The sequence below is a fragment of the Carettochelys insculpta genome, chromosome 4 (assembly GCF_033958435.1).
Source record: "Carettochelys insculpta isolate YL-2023 chromosome 4, ASM3395843v1, whole genome shotgun sequence".
Lineage (NCBI taxonomy): Eukaryota > Metazoa > Chordata > Testudines > Carettochelyidae > Carettochelys > Carettochelys insculpta.
The window spans coordinates 88,689,718-88,704,571 of record NC_134140.1 but is presented as its reverse complement, the minus strand read 5'-3'; the positions used below and the strand labels follow the sequence as shown (position 1 = coordinate 88,704,571).

The 14,854-nt window shown below is 41.5% G+C and overlaps 1 protein-coding gene across 2 annotated transcripts in view; it reads right to left on the bottom strand.

Annotated features, from left to right (window-relative positions):
- INPP4B (inositol polyphosphate-4-phosphatase type II B) overlaps nucleotides 1-14,854 on the bottom strand; it is a 295,449-nt gene that overhangs the window by 60,733 nt on the left and 219,862 nt on the right. For both annotated transcript variants that reach the window (XM_074991914.1, XM_074991915.1), the window contains 4 exons: nucleotides 8,628-8,800; nucleotides 7,882-8,005; nucleotides 7,134-7,251; nucleotides 2,072-2,212 (listed from right to left, as the gene is read on the bottom strand). In XM_074991914.1, coding sequence (XP_074848015.1) covers nucleotides 2,072-2,212; nucleotides 7,134-7,251; nucleotides 7,882-8,005; nucleotides 8,628-8,800 — 556 coding nt within the window. The remainder of the gene's footprint in view (nucleotides 1-2,071; nucleotides 2,213-7,133; nucleotides 7,252-7,881; nucleotides 8,006-8,627; nucleotides 8,801-14,854) is intronic.

Sequence of the window (14,854 nt, the reverse complement as noted above, 5' to 3'; positions counted from 1 at the left end):
GAGCCTGTTACTTTAACTATGTCACCTCCTTATTTGTTTCCCTCCACTGGCTTCCCTTTCTCTACTGCATCAAAGAGGAGCTACTTGTCTCCACTTTTAAGGCTGTTCACAGCATATTCCCACCCTACTTATCACCTCCATTTCACTACTGAGATGTCAACTCCTGCCTCCGATTGGCCCATGGCAGCCTCCATCACCTTAAACTTCTGAAGTTGCTTCATGTTTTCTCTTACACTGCCCCTATAAACATCTACAATGCTACAACATTACTGTTTTAATCCCTAAAACTCTCCTCTGCCTTGCTGGCTACAAAACACTTGACAAAGATTAGGCTACTGGTGTGTCAGTGTTTCCTTGTATTCCCCTGTCCAGCTGTTCATTCACCCAAAATCTCTTATCTCATACTTAGAGTATGTATTCTTGGAGAGCTGGAGATTTAAATTCCAGCTTGCGCAGAGACTGCTGTTTTGGCTGGGCTCTGGAAAGCTAACCCCTCCACTGCTGAGGTACACTTTATTTTTAGCGTGCCAACTCTGTCAAAGCTAGCATGGGGACTTGTCTCCGTGAGCTGGAAAACAGAACTCCAGCTACAGTTTTAGGCATAATCTTGGACTGTAAACTCTTTGGGACATGGCCCATCTATTGTTTTGTGTTTGTACAGCACATTGGCATCTGGTACCATAACGAGAGCTCTATGCATAATGATAATACAAATAATATATAAGAATGAGTTTTGTCTAATTGGACAGTGCACCAAAAATACTAGCAGCATGTAACCCTGGAGGCTCTTCCATGTAGTCACATAAATTATTTAACAGTACACAGCATAATCCTTCCCCTAGGAAGCAGGTGACTAGGTTGGTGAATCTTTGACAGGAACTGTGCTGCAGTGTGATTAGCTTATGTATAGAACTACCTTGAGGCTGTCGCTAGGCATTCTGGGTGGGTAGACATATTTATACATTCACCCTGTGTCTATACATGCCCCTTCCTTTCGAAAGGGGCATGTTAATGAGCGGGTTCGAAAGATGCTAATGAGGCACTGCAATGGATATGCAGCGCCTCATTAGCATAATGGCAGCTGCGGCGATTCAAAAGTGCGGCTTTTCAAATCGCGTGCTGCCCGTGGAGACGGGACCCTCCGAAAGGACCCCCCCCTGTTTTCTAAAGCCCTTCTTCCTATCTGGTGATTGGAAGAAGGGCTTTCAAAAACTGGGGGGGGGTCCTTTCGGAAGGTCCCGTCTCCGTGGGCGGCATGTGAGTCAAAAAGCCGCACTTTCGAATCGCCGCAGCTGCCATTATGCTAATGAGGCACTGCATATTCATTGCAGTGCCTCATTAGCATCTTTCGAACCCACTCATTAACATGCCCCTTTTCAAAGGAAGGGGCACGTGTAGACCCAGCCTCAAAGTTTAGAAATATATAACATAAGCATTCCTGCCATTGTACCATAACCAATTTATCACCTGCTTCCTCTACTAATCAGCCCCATATCATCAATGTGAGGAAAGTATGTATCCCCCCAAGTGCCAGTAACCTACCCAACATTTCTGCTGCAAGTGTGACGATAACAAATTAAGTATCAGACAGGTAGCCAAGTTAGTCTTCAAAAACAACAGGAAGTCCTGTGGCACCTTATAGACTAACAGATATTGAGATATCTGTTAGTCTATAAGGTGCCACAGAACTTCTTGTTGATAACCAATTAAGAGGTTTTAGAATCTTCCAGGAGTGTCCTATAAGGGCCAAAATCTACTCTTGAGAATACATTGCTCTGTCAGCGTGAAATAGAGCTAAGTGTGTATGTTAAAGGACAAATCACGCTTTACCTGTAGGAAACAGATTAATATACATATCATACACCTTTTCCTGACTTTTTGCATTGTTTGTTTTAGTTCATACCATCTGATCTTCTCCCTTATCTGATTTATTTTTCTAATATATACCAAAATAATCTGAACTGGAATGAGGACAAGTAATATGCAAGATTCCTATGAGCGACTGTCTGGACTACCACAAAATCCAGAAGCGGAAACTGAAATACATTTCTCTTTAAAGGTGCTGCCTTACCTCTCTGCAAGTGTTTGTTGTTCATTGATTCCAACATTAAAGAGGACTGGGTACACTCGTAGCTGCTTTCCTTCTTTGATCTCTTGTGGCAGCAGTTCAAACATCTTTGCTGGCAGCTTGACCTCTACGATATAATGTTCACTAGGAAAATAAAAGGCAGCATAAGAGATGAGACTATCTAGCTGTTCAATCTAAACTATCATCCTCCTAGGTCCCACAGCAAAGAATGTTTACACTTAGAAATCAACTTGCTTCCCTTCTGTTAACTGTGTTAAGCCTTATAACTGCAAGTCTTATTTTATTTTTCTTTTGAAAACATAGCATGTCCATAAGGAAATAAGATCAGTAATATAATTATAAACTAGGTCTTGATAATAATGTCTTCACTGAACTGTAAAAAAGGATTAAAAAGAGGGAGAAGTAGAAAAATTAAGGGTGAGCCTTTTGCCTCATTATCACTTGCTATTCTAATATTTCATTAGAAATATTAATGAAGGCTCTTCAAATCTTAAAACAACATGTGCTGAGCTGCACCATCATTTCCATTGGGGTGGGACTTGAATTGGCCTGAAGTACACTTTAAAACAATGTGCATAGTTGCTTGTATGCCATGAAAACCCTTGGTGAAATCTTGGCCCCACTGCACTCATTGGCAAAATCTACACCAAGTTCAGTGGACCAGGACTTCATTCCTTGGACAGAAAGTATCCTCAGAAGCAAATGCCAGTACAAAACCAGTTTAAAACTAGAGGGCACAAACATGATTTACACAAACATGGATTCTGGTGCTAACCCTAACTTTATATCTTTGCAGTGTTTAAGAATAATCTGTTGGGGTGTTTAAGTAGTTTTTTTGTAGAGCCTCTGTGTTTCTTGCCTGATCTGTCATGCGGACCCACGGGAATTAAACTATAACCTAGCATGCCCCCGTGGATGGAGGTCTCGAGACAGTGTGTATAAGCTACAAGAGAAACGTGGAGAGGGTCTTGGAAATCTGGGCAGCTGGATCATGGTGCCCCACCATAGATGGCCAAACAGAGCTACGGACACTGCCCAGAACAAGTGTGCTTGGAAGCATGCAGGATCTGAAGGTTGGCTCCAGTACAGCAGGCTAGTGACCACACCTGTGGGGACTCTGCCAGTGGTGTGACACATGCCCTAGCTCATTTAGCACTATGGCAAATCTGGTATTATCAAGCAGCAAATGCTCTATTAAAAGTTGGCATCCTCAATGAGCAGTGTCATTAGCTGTGCACTAGTTATGCAAGTCCCAAAGCAAAAGAAGTCTCTATGCTTCAGATAAGACTAACTTACGTTTTCTGTATTTAATTCCCTCGTTTAAAGCAGTACAGAGCTGATGAGGTTTCTGCTTGAGCAGAAAACTTTTTTCAGATAATCTCTGCGTACATCCTTGGCGCGTGGACTGGAATTTCTAATTGCTGAATCTTGACTGTCAAAAGCTATTGCACTACTACTTTGCTAGGACGGTATGTTTGCATGAGACTGAAAAGAAATTCTGACTTAGTCTAATTGTAAGAATAGGTGGTACTAAACATCAAGTCCCAAAGACTATCATGATCATTGCATTTCACATCCAAGAATCTCTATATCTTTAGGCTATAAAACATGGTGTGAAGAAATTCCCAGGGGGGCACAAGGCAACCCAGCCTCCCCTCAGCATTCACCCGAAGCAAAAAAAAAATGGCCTTTGCTTCCAGCTGTTAGCCCCTGCCATTTTATGTGGGTGACCCAACGCAGCCTCTATAAAAGGCAGGCAGCTGGCAAAGACCCATGTGGAGCTAGCTGCCTCCTGCAAAGGTAAGCGAGTGGGGGTTGGGAAAGGGAGGGAGACGAGGATGGGGTTAGAGGGGGGGCTGGTGGTGCCTGGATCAGGGGATAGGATGAGAGGGGAGGGCTGGTGGTGTCTGGCTTTGGGGAAAGGGAGCGGCTCAGGCAGAGGGGCTTGTGGGTGGGTGTTTGGCCCTGGCAGTGAGGGGCTCAGGCGGCTGGTGGGCAGGTGGCTGGCCTGCAGCTGGGGTGTGTGGCGGGGGTGCGGCTGGCAGGCGACTAGCCCCGGTGGCATGTGTCTTGGGCAGCTTGGATGGGTGGTCCTAGCAGCGCAGGGCTCAGGCAGGTGGGCAGCTGGCCTACTGGGGCTGCATCAGGCACCCACAAGAGGCCAAGAAAAACTATTTGTGCTTATTTTTAATTTCAAATAACATTTTTATATCAAGTTTTTGTGTTTATTTTAAATTACAAATTGAATTTTTTATTATGGGGGTTGGATGATGGTAAAGAAGAAGGGGGGCTGGAAGAGTTTCTCAAAAATCAAAAGGGGGGCACGATGCCGAAAATTTTGGGAACCGCTGATCTAACGGAACATTGTAAGAGGTTATCTTTGGATATGACAAATGGAAAACACTGGCACTGTACACATGATATTTTTTCCATGTGTGTGAGTGTGTGTGTGGGGAGGGGGCGGGTTGGATGGCATGCGTGCGACAGAATCTCCACAGTGGTACCCTCTTCTGTAACTTTGTCAATTTCCATTGAACTGCACAATGACAAAAATTACCTTTCAAATTATTTTGTGAAAGATTTGGGATAATATGGTATCTTCAGAGCCCAAAAGCTACAATGAAGTCATGCAAGAAGACAAAAATCACTGTAATCCAAAGCAGTAATTTGAGAATTATTTACTATTGCTTTACTGGTTTGATTTAAATAAGTGTAATAAAACAGTCTCTTTCTGACATGTAATTTATTTCCCTGATGGCTGACTTCAGTGAAGACAGGCTTAGTGGATTTAACTTGGGTTAGAAAAGTACATTTCCCAGGGAGAGAAAGGATTAGCATTAAAATGAAAGGACAATGTTTGCAAGAAAACAAACATGTATCAACTGGTCAGGAATAAATTTTGCTTAAAATTAGAAGATTTATAATCATCAGAGAAAGGGGCTTCTCGAACAGCCTGCTATAGGTTGTTTGCCCTTGCTATTCTTAACTAGTTTTAAGATAGCGCTTGATAAACTTACGTAATGGGGCTTCCTGTGGAAGCAGGGGACTGGATTTAATAACCCAGGAGCTTATTTCATATCCTGTGTTCCTAAAACTCATTGCAAAATTTCAGCATTTAATAGTGTTTCTTGCAACAGAAAAACCAAGTAGTTTTAGAGAATAATACTTTAAAAAAATCACATCACATTTAGTTATTGCAGATTTAAATTATGGGATTATCTCTTTAACTTTACCTTCCTTGTAACTTAACCATGCACTGATGATAAGAAAACATTAGCCAAAAAATAAACCACACTTTCTAATAAACCACACTGTCATACCTCACAGTTAATATGTATAATAAAGAAAAGTGCCAGGGAATTTTTAAAATACTACTTTTTTTCTTGTTTTGTATGTAGCATGTGAGACTGAACATTCTTTATTGAAAGGTGGTGTCGTCAGCAAAGTGTTGCAATGTTTGCATTTACTTGTTTTCATACATAAAATGAGTACCTAAACATTCCCTGGAACGCAAATTACAGATAATACTCTTACTTTGCAAGCTTTATAATAAACCAAGGTAAATGAATTTTCCACCCAGTATCTCTCCAGTGTCTCTAAGTTTCACTTTAGAAACCTCTAATATATAAGATTAACCCCCAAAAGGACAAAAGTTATTGTCAGAAATGTTTCTAATAATCATCAGAACTTGGTTGTGACCCTGCTGTTGCTCGTCACACTTAACCTCCTGTACCCCTGATTTGTCCTGTGCATCACATCTCTAACATGGAATGGGGCCCAGCAGATGTAAAGCTTCCTTTTAATAAACTGATACTACCAATTTCATACAGTGGCCCACCCACCAGAAAGTACAGTATAATAATGACAGCCAGGAACTCTTTTTCCTGACAACTGTATGTTCTATCTAGCCATAATCCCTCGGGTATCTTAAAGCCCATGTCTATTTCAAAATCTGGACTTCCTAGCATGACATTTCAATCAGCTGCAGTAATGGCAACAAGCCATTAACCATGGCTGTTGGTTTTTTCAAGACTTTTGATGGGAATGATTTTCAAAGGATGTATTTTTTTTCTGTTCATAGTTTACTCTATACACCATAATTTTTCTTAATTATTCCTAATGTGTCCCCATCTTGCTCTGACCTTCGTGGCTATTTATTTTAATCCCTTCTCGGAAAGCATACAGTATGAGAACGAACTGACAGGAATAATAAAGAAAAATCATGGTGAATAGTGCCTCCTTCCCCAATAGTAGCAATACATCTTTTCTAAGAAGTTGCTGCTTTTAACTGAATTTAATTTACTGTCATCTTAAGAATTATAGCAATAAAGGAAATAATTCCAGCACAACCAAAAAACAACTGAAGTTTGGGGTTTGCACAATAATAATAATAATAATAAATCTCTGTATGCCGCAAACATTATTACTGTATTCCACTTGTGTACTACACTCTAGTTCTTTATGAAGCAGTATACACTAATATTTAAAGCACAGGTAAAGAATCCTAAACAGATGACTGAGGTACATCCTTCATATCCAATGGCAAGACTTTGTCACAAATGAGGAGCTTCGGAACAGAGCAGGACAAGAACCAATTGATACTGAAGTCAAGAGAAGAAAGTCGGGATGGCTAGGCCACACACTCGGAAAACTATCATCCAGCATACTCCATCAAGCTCTCACGTGGAACCCAAGGAAAATGCAAAAGAGGAAGACTTTGGACAATGTGGAGATCTACTGAGATTGAAAGACAACAACTGGGGTACTCCTGGAGCCAGGCAGAAGTTTTTTCCAAGACAGAGTGAAGTGGAGGAGACTTGTACATCACCTTTGCTCCACATGTAGTACAAGTGTTAAGTAATAGTAGTAAAGATTAAAAACTTTTTTTAAATTTTTTTTAACCTCCAGCTCTGCTTTGTATGTCCTGTATGACCTTAAGCAAATAATCTAGATAAGAATTAATTGGATTTCCACTTGATTTTACCAGTGTAAGTTACAGGCACACACCTCTGGGCTTGTGCTTCAGGAATCAGACAACACTTACCGCCTTCCAGTTATTACAGGCAAAAAGTCATTGGATTTGGCTTCAGTGATTTTAAATATTACTTTTTGTAAATCTGAAATGCCCACAGACATATCTTCTAGCATCCCAATCTCCTCACCTGTACAGAAACATTATAAAAGACGTTAACAGATGCAAATATGTCTGACTAGCTATTGTCTATATGTGAAAGGATGATAAGAAGTAGATTGCTTTGTAAAAATGTGATCTCAGTCAGGTTTGGCAGACATCACAGGGAAGAACATTGGGTGAGATAAACTCATTTATACAGGAGACCAACAACTTGCTAGTTAAGTTTAGGCCACAGAAAGCACATTATGATTTAGTAGCTACTTAAACTGGGCACATGCATTAGTTGTATAAACCAATTATTTGGATCAGGTTAAACACTAGTACTAGTATAGCACACAGTATTTTATATCAAAAGTCACAATAACTATTGTGGAAACTAATCTCCTATGTTTACGATGTTTTAGTTCAGCACTCCACATAGAATAGTTAGAAAGGGTTTTCAACTGAAAAACTAACTATAATTTATGGTGCTGAATTAATGTACAGCCTTTTATTGGTGGCTTTAATTGCAATATTGTATGAAAATCTGCTTTCTCCTATTAGGATAACATTTGTTGATTCAATAAGTCAGTGAATGAAAGTTAAAATTCAAATCTACTGGGTAAACTTCTTGATTCACAAAAATGACTAAGCAATGTTGTTCCAGGGTAATACTTACTATACGTGCTGAGAAGTCCTTCATATTGAACAATTAAGCCAACAGTATGAAGCTGCTGTAGGAAGCCTTGATCATGTAAACTTGTGTGCAATTTGATTATAAACCCACAGACCAATCCAGCAAGCTAAAAATGATGAAAAAGTTTGTGGGAAAAGCAGATTAATAAGTGTAATCTAACAGTTTTATCCTTACATTTGCTATTTTTCTGTAGCACACAAGCTATATTTTAGTGACTGAGGGACATGATGGACATGAATGTTTGGTGAATACATTTGACCTCAGTTGTCTATCATGGTGTTCTGTAGGCAACATACATGTAAAATATATGGATCATATTCTCACCTTAAACTGGCTTTACAACCATGAAACTTTACTCACTCCACGTGGTGTTAGGTCTGATTCACACTTCTGTAACTGAGATCAGAATGATGCCCTTAAGTCTATTAATATTTAACATAGGAGTTTTCAAAGGAACCTAAGGAAATTAAGCACTGAACCTCTATTTAAATTCATTGACATTTGTTTATTTAAGTCCCTTAGGCTTCTTTGAAAACCAACCTAATAATCAGACCAACCTAAATCAATCTTCATCGTACAGAAAATGGTAGGGGATGAATTAAAACAAATTAAGAGGTTGTATTATGTTAAAAGGAGGGACGAATACCTGCATGTATATCATGATTAATTTCAACCATGTAAACAAACGGCACTTAAAACAGAAAAACAATGACTCGAGAAGCACCTACTGCTTGACTAAAGACAATGTCTCTTCTTAAGGTCAGCATCAGACACTGTGGCAAGCCACATGCAAGTTCCTGAAGTAGAACAAAAGTCATTGATTGCTTTGCCCTTGTCACCACCTCTCCCATGCAATCCTTGAGTGTAATTATCAGAGGATAAAGCTGCTCATACCAGTCACCTGTAACAATACAGAAAATGAAGACTAGTTATACTGTGGAAAAAACTGTGGATCAAGTGTCTTCTCAGGAGACAGAGAAGGTGGCTATGTAGATCCTACAGTCCTCCCCAGACCATTAGGCTAGAGCAAGCTCCATGAAATGGTTATACTACAGAAAAGATTCATCTCACTTCCTTCCCTTTGTGTATCTTCCTAATCTCTAACCTACACACACAGGGTGGGAACTGTGACTAAATTTCACTTCAAGAAATATGCCTGTATATATCTTACTGCCATATTTACTTGTGTTATTATTTCCATAGCACAATACTAGTTCAGAGCTCTGTACAAAGTATGCAAGAAGGCATGAGGCCAGGTGTGTAAATTGTTATAGTTCACTTGAAGTTCATGGAGCTATGATTGGTAAAGGGGAAAGGATATAAGGATTACAGATGTGGAATTACAGATCAATAAGGAAAGATAATAGAGCAAATAATTAAGCAATTTGCAAATATCTTCTAGAAGATAAGTAACATTCAGGAAGGATTTGTCAAGAACAAATCATATCAAACCAACTCAATAACTTTCTTTGACAGGGTAAAAAAAAACCTTGTGGCTAGAGGGGAAGTGATACATCTTGACTTTAGAAAGGCTTTTGATAGTGTCTTGCATGACCATCTCAAGAAACATACAACTGAGATGGAGCTGCTATAAGGTAGGCGCGCAACTGATTAAAAAAACATTACGAGAGAGACGTAATTTAAAGATAATAAAATGACTTTGGGAGTTTGATGTCCAGATTTAAATAATGATGTATCACAACATTTCAAATAACTTTTGATGCGTTATTTACTTTCATATTAAAAATAACATTATTTCCAAACAACAGAATACTTTTACGAATGTAACGTTTGTGTGAACTGAAGAGGAATATAGCAAATGTATCTAGGGACTGACGAAAACTGGAATCATCCAAACTGGGCCACCATCAGTACCACATACTTGGACCTGGCAAGTATTAACAAAACCAGATCTACAACCAAACCTCCCAGGGTTTGTCTAATCTCTAATATATCAGACCAAGATTTCTGTCCAGTTTTTCTTTACCTTACCATAAGAACGATACAGTAGAGAATTAAAATGCGTAGAGAACACAAGATTAGATTTATACCATGTGACACAATAAATAACATACAGGAAGACATATTTGCTGTGGATTGTTGTAATTAAGGATCACAGACAATGAAAATATGTTCCATTTAAATACATATTGTAAGTTAAAACAAAAAAAGCAGTCAAGTAGCACTTTAAAGACTAGCAAAATAATTTGTTAGGGGACGAGCTTTCATGGGACAGACCCACTTCTTCATGATCTGAAGAAGTGGGTCTGTCCCACAAAAATTCATCACCTAATAAATTATTTTGCTAGTCTTTAAAGTGCTACTTGACTGCTTTTTTGTTTTGATAGACTACAGACTAACACGGCTATCTCTTTGTCATATTTTAAGTTGGAGATCATGGCAAATTGGAAAGGTATATAAGGCAAGGAAAGACAGTTGTCCTGGGGGGCAGTTAATTTAGACTACGATTTGAAAATATATACACATAAACTAAATTCTGACTAAAGTGTGTGTTATGAGTAGGAAATTATGAAGGATAAACGAAATATTTGAAATGCTAGGTTGCAGGAAATAATAAAGCCCGGGCAATTATCCAGTGATCTAGATCTTGCTTGATATATTAGGTCCATTCATATGTGTTTTATGAAAGCCAAATGAAAAGGAATGCAGGTCAAATGTACCAAATGGGCGACAGTACCCTGAAAAGCAGTGACTCTGAAAAGGATTTACAGGTCACAGTACACTCAACATGAGCTTGCAGGGCAGTTCTGGGGCAAAAAGTCCAGCATGATGCTTGGACATATAAACAGAGGAAGGGTAGGGAGGTGATTATTAGGGCCATCCTTAGAATTTATGGGACCCCATGCAGGATGATTAAACTAGTGCCCCACTGACTCTTGTGTGGGGAGAGAACACAACTCCTGCAAAAAAAAAAAAAAAAAAAACCTGCTCAGGGGCCAGGTTGCTCCACAGCTGCCTGCCCATTTGCCTGCCCCCCCTCGCCCCAAGACAGAGCCTCTTGTATGAACTATCGTGACTTGAATTAATTTTAGTATGAAACTGGGGCAAATTGGAAAATGGTTTAAAAGCTTATCTGACCCACGTTCCTCCCTAGACCACAGGCGTTGCTGGAAGGGCGGGTGGAACGGCATCTCCCCCAGGGGCAGTTGTGGAAGAACATGGCACAGGGAAGGGGTTCAGTCTTCCACCTGTTCCCCAGGGTGCTTGTGGTGGGTGGAAAGGGGTAGGGGGAACTGGGTCTGCAGTTGCTTCATAGGGCTTGGGCTGAGGGAGCTTATCTGGAATAGGGGGCACCCATGGGGTCAGGTCCATCCACACGACTTTTCCAGCCCAGCATGGTCGCCAATGCTCCCTGGCTTTAGCAACTGAATAGTGGTGAGGCCAGGGCAGGCTCATGGGGCAAGGGGCAGTTGGCTATGTAGCATCCTCCACTAGTGCACCCTCCCCAGGTCCAGCCAGGGCCCAAGAGTGCAGGGAGGAGATGGGAGTTATGCTTTGGGGGACCCAGCTCTCTGCTGCATGCAGCAGCTAGAAATGGCCTGATGGGCCACTGAGCCGCCTTCTCTCCTCATCCCTGCCCCTCGCACCACCGATCGGTACAAGCCTCTGGTGGGGTGGACAGTGCAGAGCATGGTTGCTGAGGCTGTCTGGGCTCCTCTTTGCCACTCCCCAGCATTGGCGAAAGACACCAGTGGGCAGTGCAGGGTCAGGGAAAAGGCAGCCCTGGTGCTGCTGGCTGAGAATAGCACATGCAGCTGCGTGAAAATTTGGTGCCCCACTTTTTTTGGTGCCTTATGCAAATGCACATCTTGCATCTGCCTAGAGACAGCCTGGTCATTATATCTCTTTATATGGCATTGGGGAGCTGGAGATTGAAATGCTGTATACAGTTCTAAATCCCACAGATTCAAAAGGAAAAATTAGGAAAGGACTGGAGAAGACACACAAAAATGACTGAAGGTCTGAAGACAATGCCTTTCAGTGAGAGATTTAAAGAGTGTGATCGGTTTTAGTTTATCAGAAAGATGAAAAGGTGACTTGACTACAGCATGCAAGTACCTTGGACAGAGGAAAAATATCAAGTGCTAACAAACTCATCAATCCAGTGGAGAAGGCCACAAAAATCCATGCTTAGAAGCTGAAGCCAGACACATTTAAATTAGCACACATTTGAACCATGATAGCAATTAACCACTGGAACAAACTTGTAAGGGAAGTAGTGATAGATTCTCCATCTCCAGATCGTTTCACATTGAGCCTGGATGCCTTTCTAGTTCCAGCAGAACTTATGTGGGGGAAATTCTGTGATCACAGTTGTCCCTTCTGTCCTGACGGTCTGTAACTCTGTGAAAAATTATCTGACCAAACACCACACAAGCTATTGGGCTCAAGACCAGGGTAACAGAGTAATGTAAAGACACAAAGTAAGTCCGACTAGATGATTTGGCTCCTTCCGGCCTTAAAACCTATGAATCTATTAAATAAAACTGTTTGCTTAAGAAAGCAAATACAATAATGAATGAGACTGGAACACACAACATAAACTGAGCCCGAGACATCATTTTGTGTGTGGTAAGAGCAGAGTTTAGTGTCCCAGTATTAATATGACAGGTGTTTTCGTTCCTTGTATGGTAATAAACAAGATCACATTAAAATAGCTTCAAAAGCACAATTGACATACATCCAATTTCAAGAGGCAGAGATGGTAATATCTACACAGAAGTTAGGAGTGAGCCTGCCAGTCTGGGCAGACAGGCTTGCACGAGCAGGGCTTGTGCTACTGCAGTGCCTCATGGGCATTCTGACGTAGGCTGGAGCTCAGGTTCTGAAGCCCAGAAGTCTGGGGAGCATTAAGAGCCTGAGCTGGAACACCCACACTGATATTTTTGTGCTCTGGCTCAGTGACTAACTTCTAGGGGCAGTGAAGACATACTCTAAGCATGGGCGGTGGGTGAAGGCCCATCTGGAGAAGGCAGTTCCTAGCCTGGACCCTTCAGCCCAAGACTCCGCCCTTCCATCACCCCCATCCCAGAACCTAGCCCAGCCCCACGCCAGGTTACGGCTCATAGCACCTGACCACTTAGTACCCTCCCCAAGGAAGTGGCGTGGCCCCAACCTTCCTAGCCAGCCACAGAGCCTTATGGCTGGAGGGCCAGACAGCCCCAGTCCCAGCCCCAACTTCCCCCAGGCAGCCAAACAAGTGCGGCCCTAGCCCCAGCTCTTCCCAGGTTCCCAGACAGCCCTGGCCTGGCTCCCAGGAAAGAAGGCAGTTTTGGGAAGGCATATCACATTTGTAATCAAAAGAAAATGGTTGTGCATGTTACATATGGAGTTCACTGCTTCAAGGAATTATTGAGGCTCATGCTGTGACAGGATTTTTTTTTAAAAAGCCAGACAAGTTATATTAATGGTCAGAAAAATTAACACTTATATGACTTTCTGATTTTATATGACATACTTAGTGGTTACAAGCAAGTCACAATTATCAGATTTCATTTTAGGGTTATTATTATTATTTACTATTATGCCTAAGGAGCTACAAAGAATAGGTACTCATCGTGCAAGACACTGTGCAAACCGAGTGGCAGAAAGTTCCTGCTCTGAAGAACTTACAATCTAAATAGCAAGTCACCTGAATGTTTGTCTCCTTCCCAAATTACTCCACGTAAGACTCCGTGCACCTGTTGTAGTGAGAGTGAACTTCTATAGCATCAGGTTTTATTCACTGTTAACGTATCAGGAAACAGATTAGAGTATTTGAATGACAGCTAGGTAAGAATGGCAATTCCTACGCAGGACCTCAGGCCCGTATCATCTATACTCACTGTACAATAAGTAAGGAAAAGGTATCATATAAAAGCATACTTTTAATTTCTTTACTTAATGAAATGTCCCAAATGCACCCTGCAAACACAGCAGAATCCTCATTTTGTGAATAATCCCACTACCTTCAGAAAGGTGGGTTCATATAATCAGTTGTACCCTGAGTATAGCATAAAGCCAGCTCAGCAGGAAAGAGAGGAGGGAAGGAGTCTTCCAGGGAGCTTCAGTCCTGTAAAATTTATCAATGCTGCAGGACTGATGGCTGGCTCCTGTGGAATTTGGAAGTTCTGCAGGACTGTATCTCCCAGAAGCTTTAGGGACTTCACAAGAGTGGATACTAACTCAGTACAAACACAGAGCCTAACTACAGTAAAATCTTGAGTTACACAGGGGTTGCGTACCTGCAACTCCAGCGTAACTCAACTTTTCACCCAAGTTGGGGTGGGGAGTCATGGTTCCCAGCTCGCCGCCTCTTGTGGGATGCAGGAAACTGAACAGCCTGCCAGAGATGGTCAGTTTCCTGGCTGCTTCTCCCTGCCTTCCCCCAGCAGCACTGCTGTCAGGCTGACAGCTGCGTGGCTGGGGGAAGGCAGGGAGAAGGGGCTTTAAGCAGAGCAGCTTCAAGTTGTGCTTAGCTCACATTAAAGCAAGTTATGTGCAACTTGAAGCCACGTATTTCAGGGGTTTACTGTACACTCCAATTAATACAGTACAGGTTGAACCTCTCTGGTCCGACACCCTTTGGACCTGACCGGTGCTGGATGAGAGAATTTGCTGGACCATGGGAGGTCAATGTTGTGTAGCAGAATTACCAACACTTCCACTGCTTACTGGGCTCTTAGAAGACATGTAGGGGTAAATTATAACTAAATAACAACACAAAACACTGAGAGCCAGGACTGGTAGCTGTAAACAAACTTTATGGGACTGCAGGGAACTTGGTCGCACCCATGATAAGTGATCGTTGGCTCGCTAAAATCATGCCCAATTACAGATGTTGCCAGATGAGAGAGTTCTGGATTAGAGAGGTTCATCCTGTATTTTCATGTGAGGAGATTTCAGGACATACACACAACATTTAAACTATTACCAAAACAAAGTCACTTCTGAG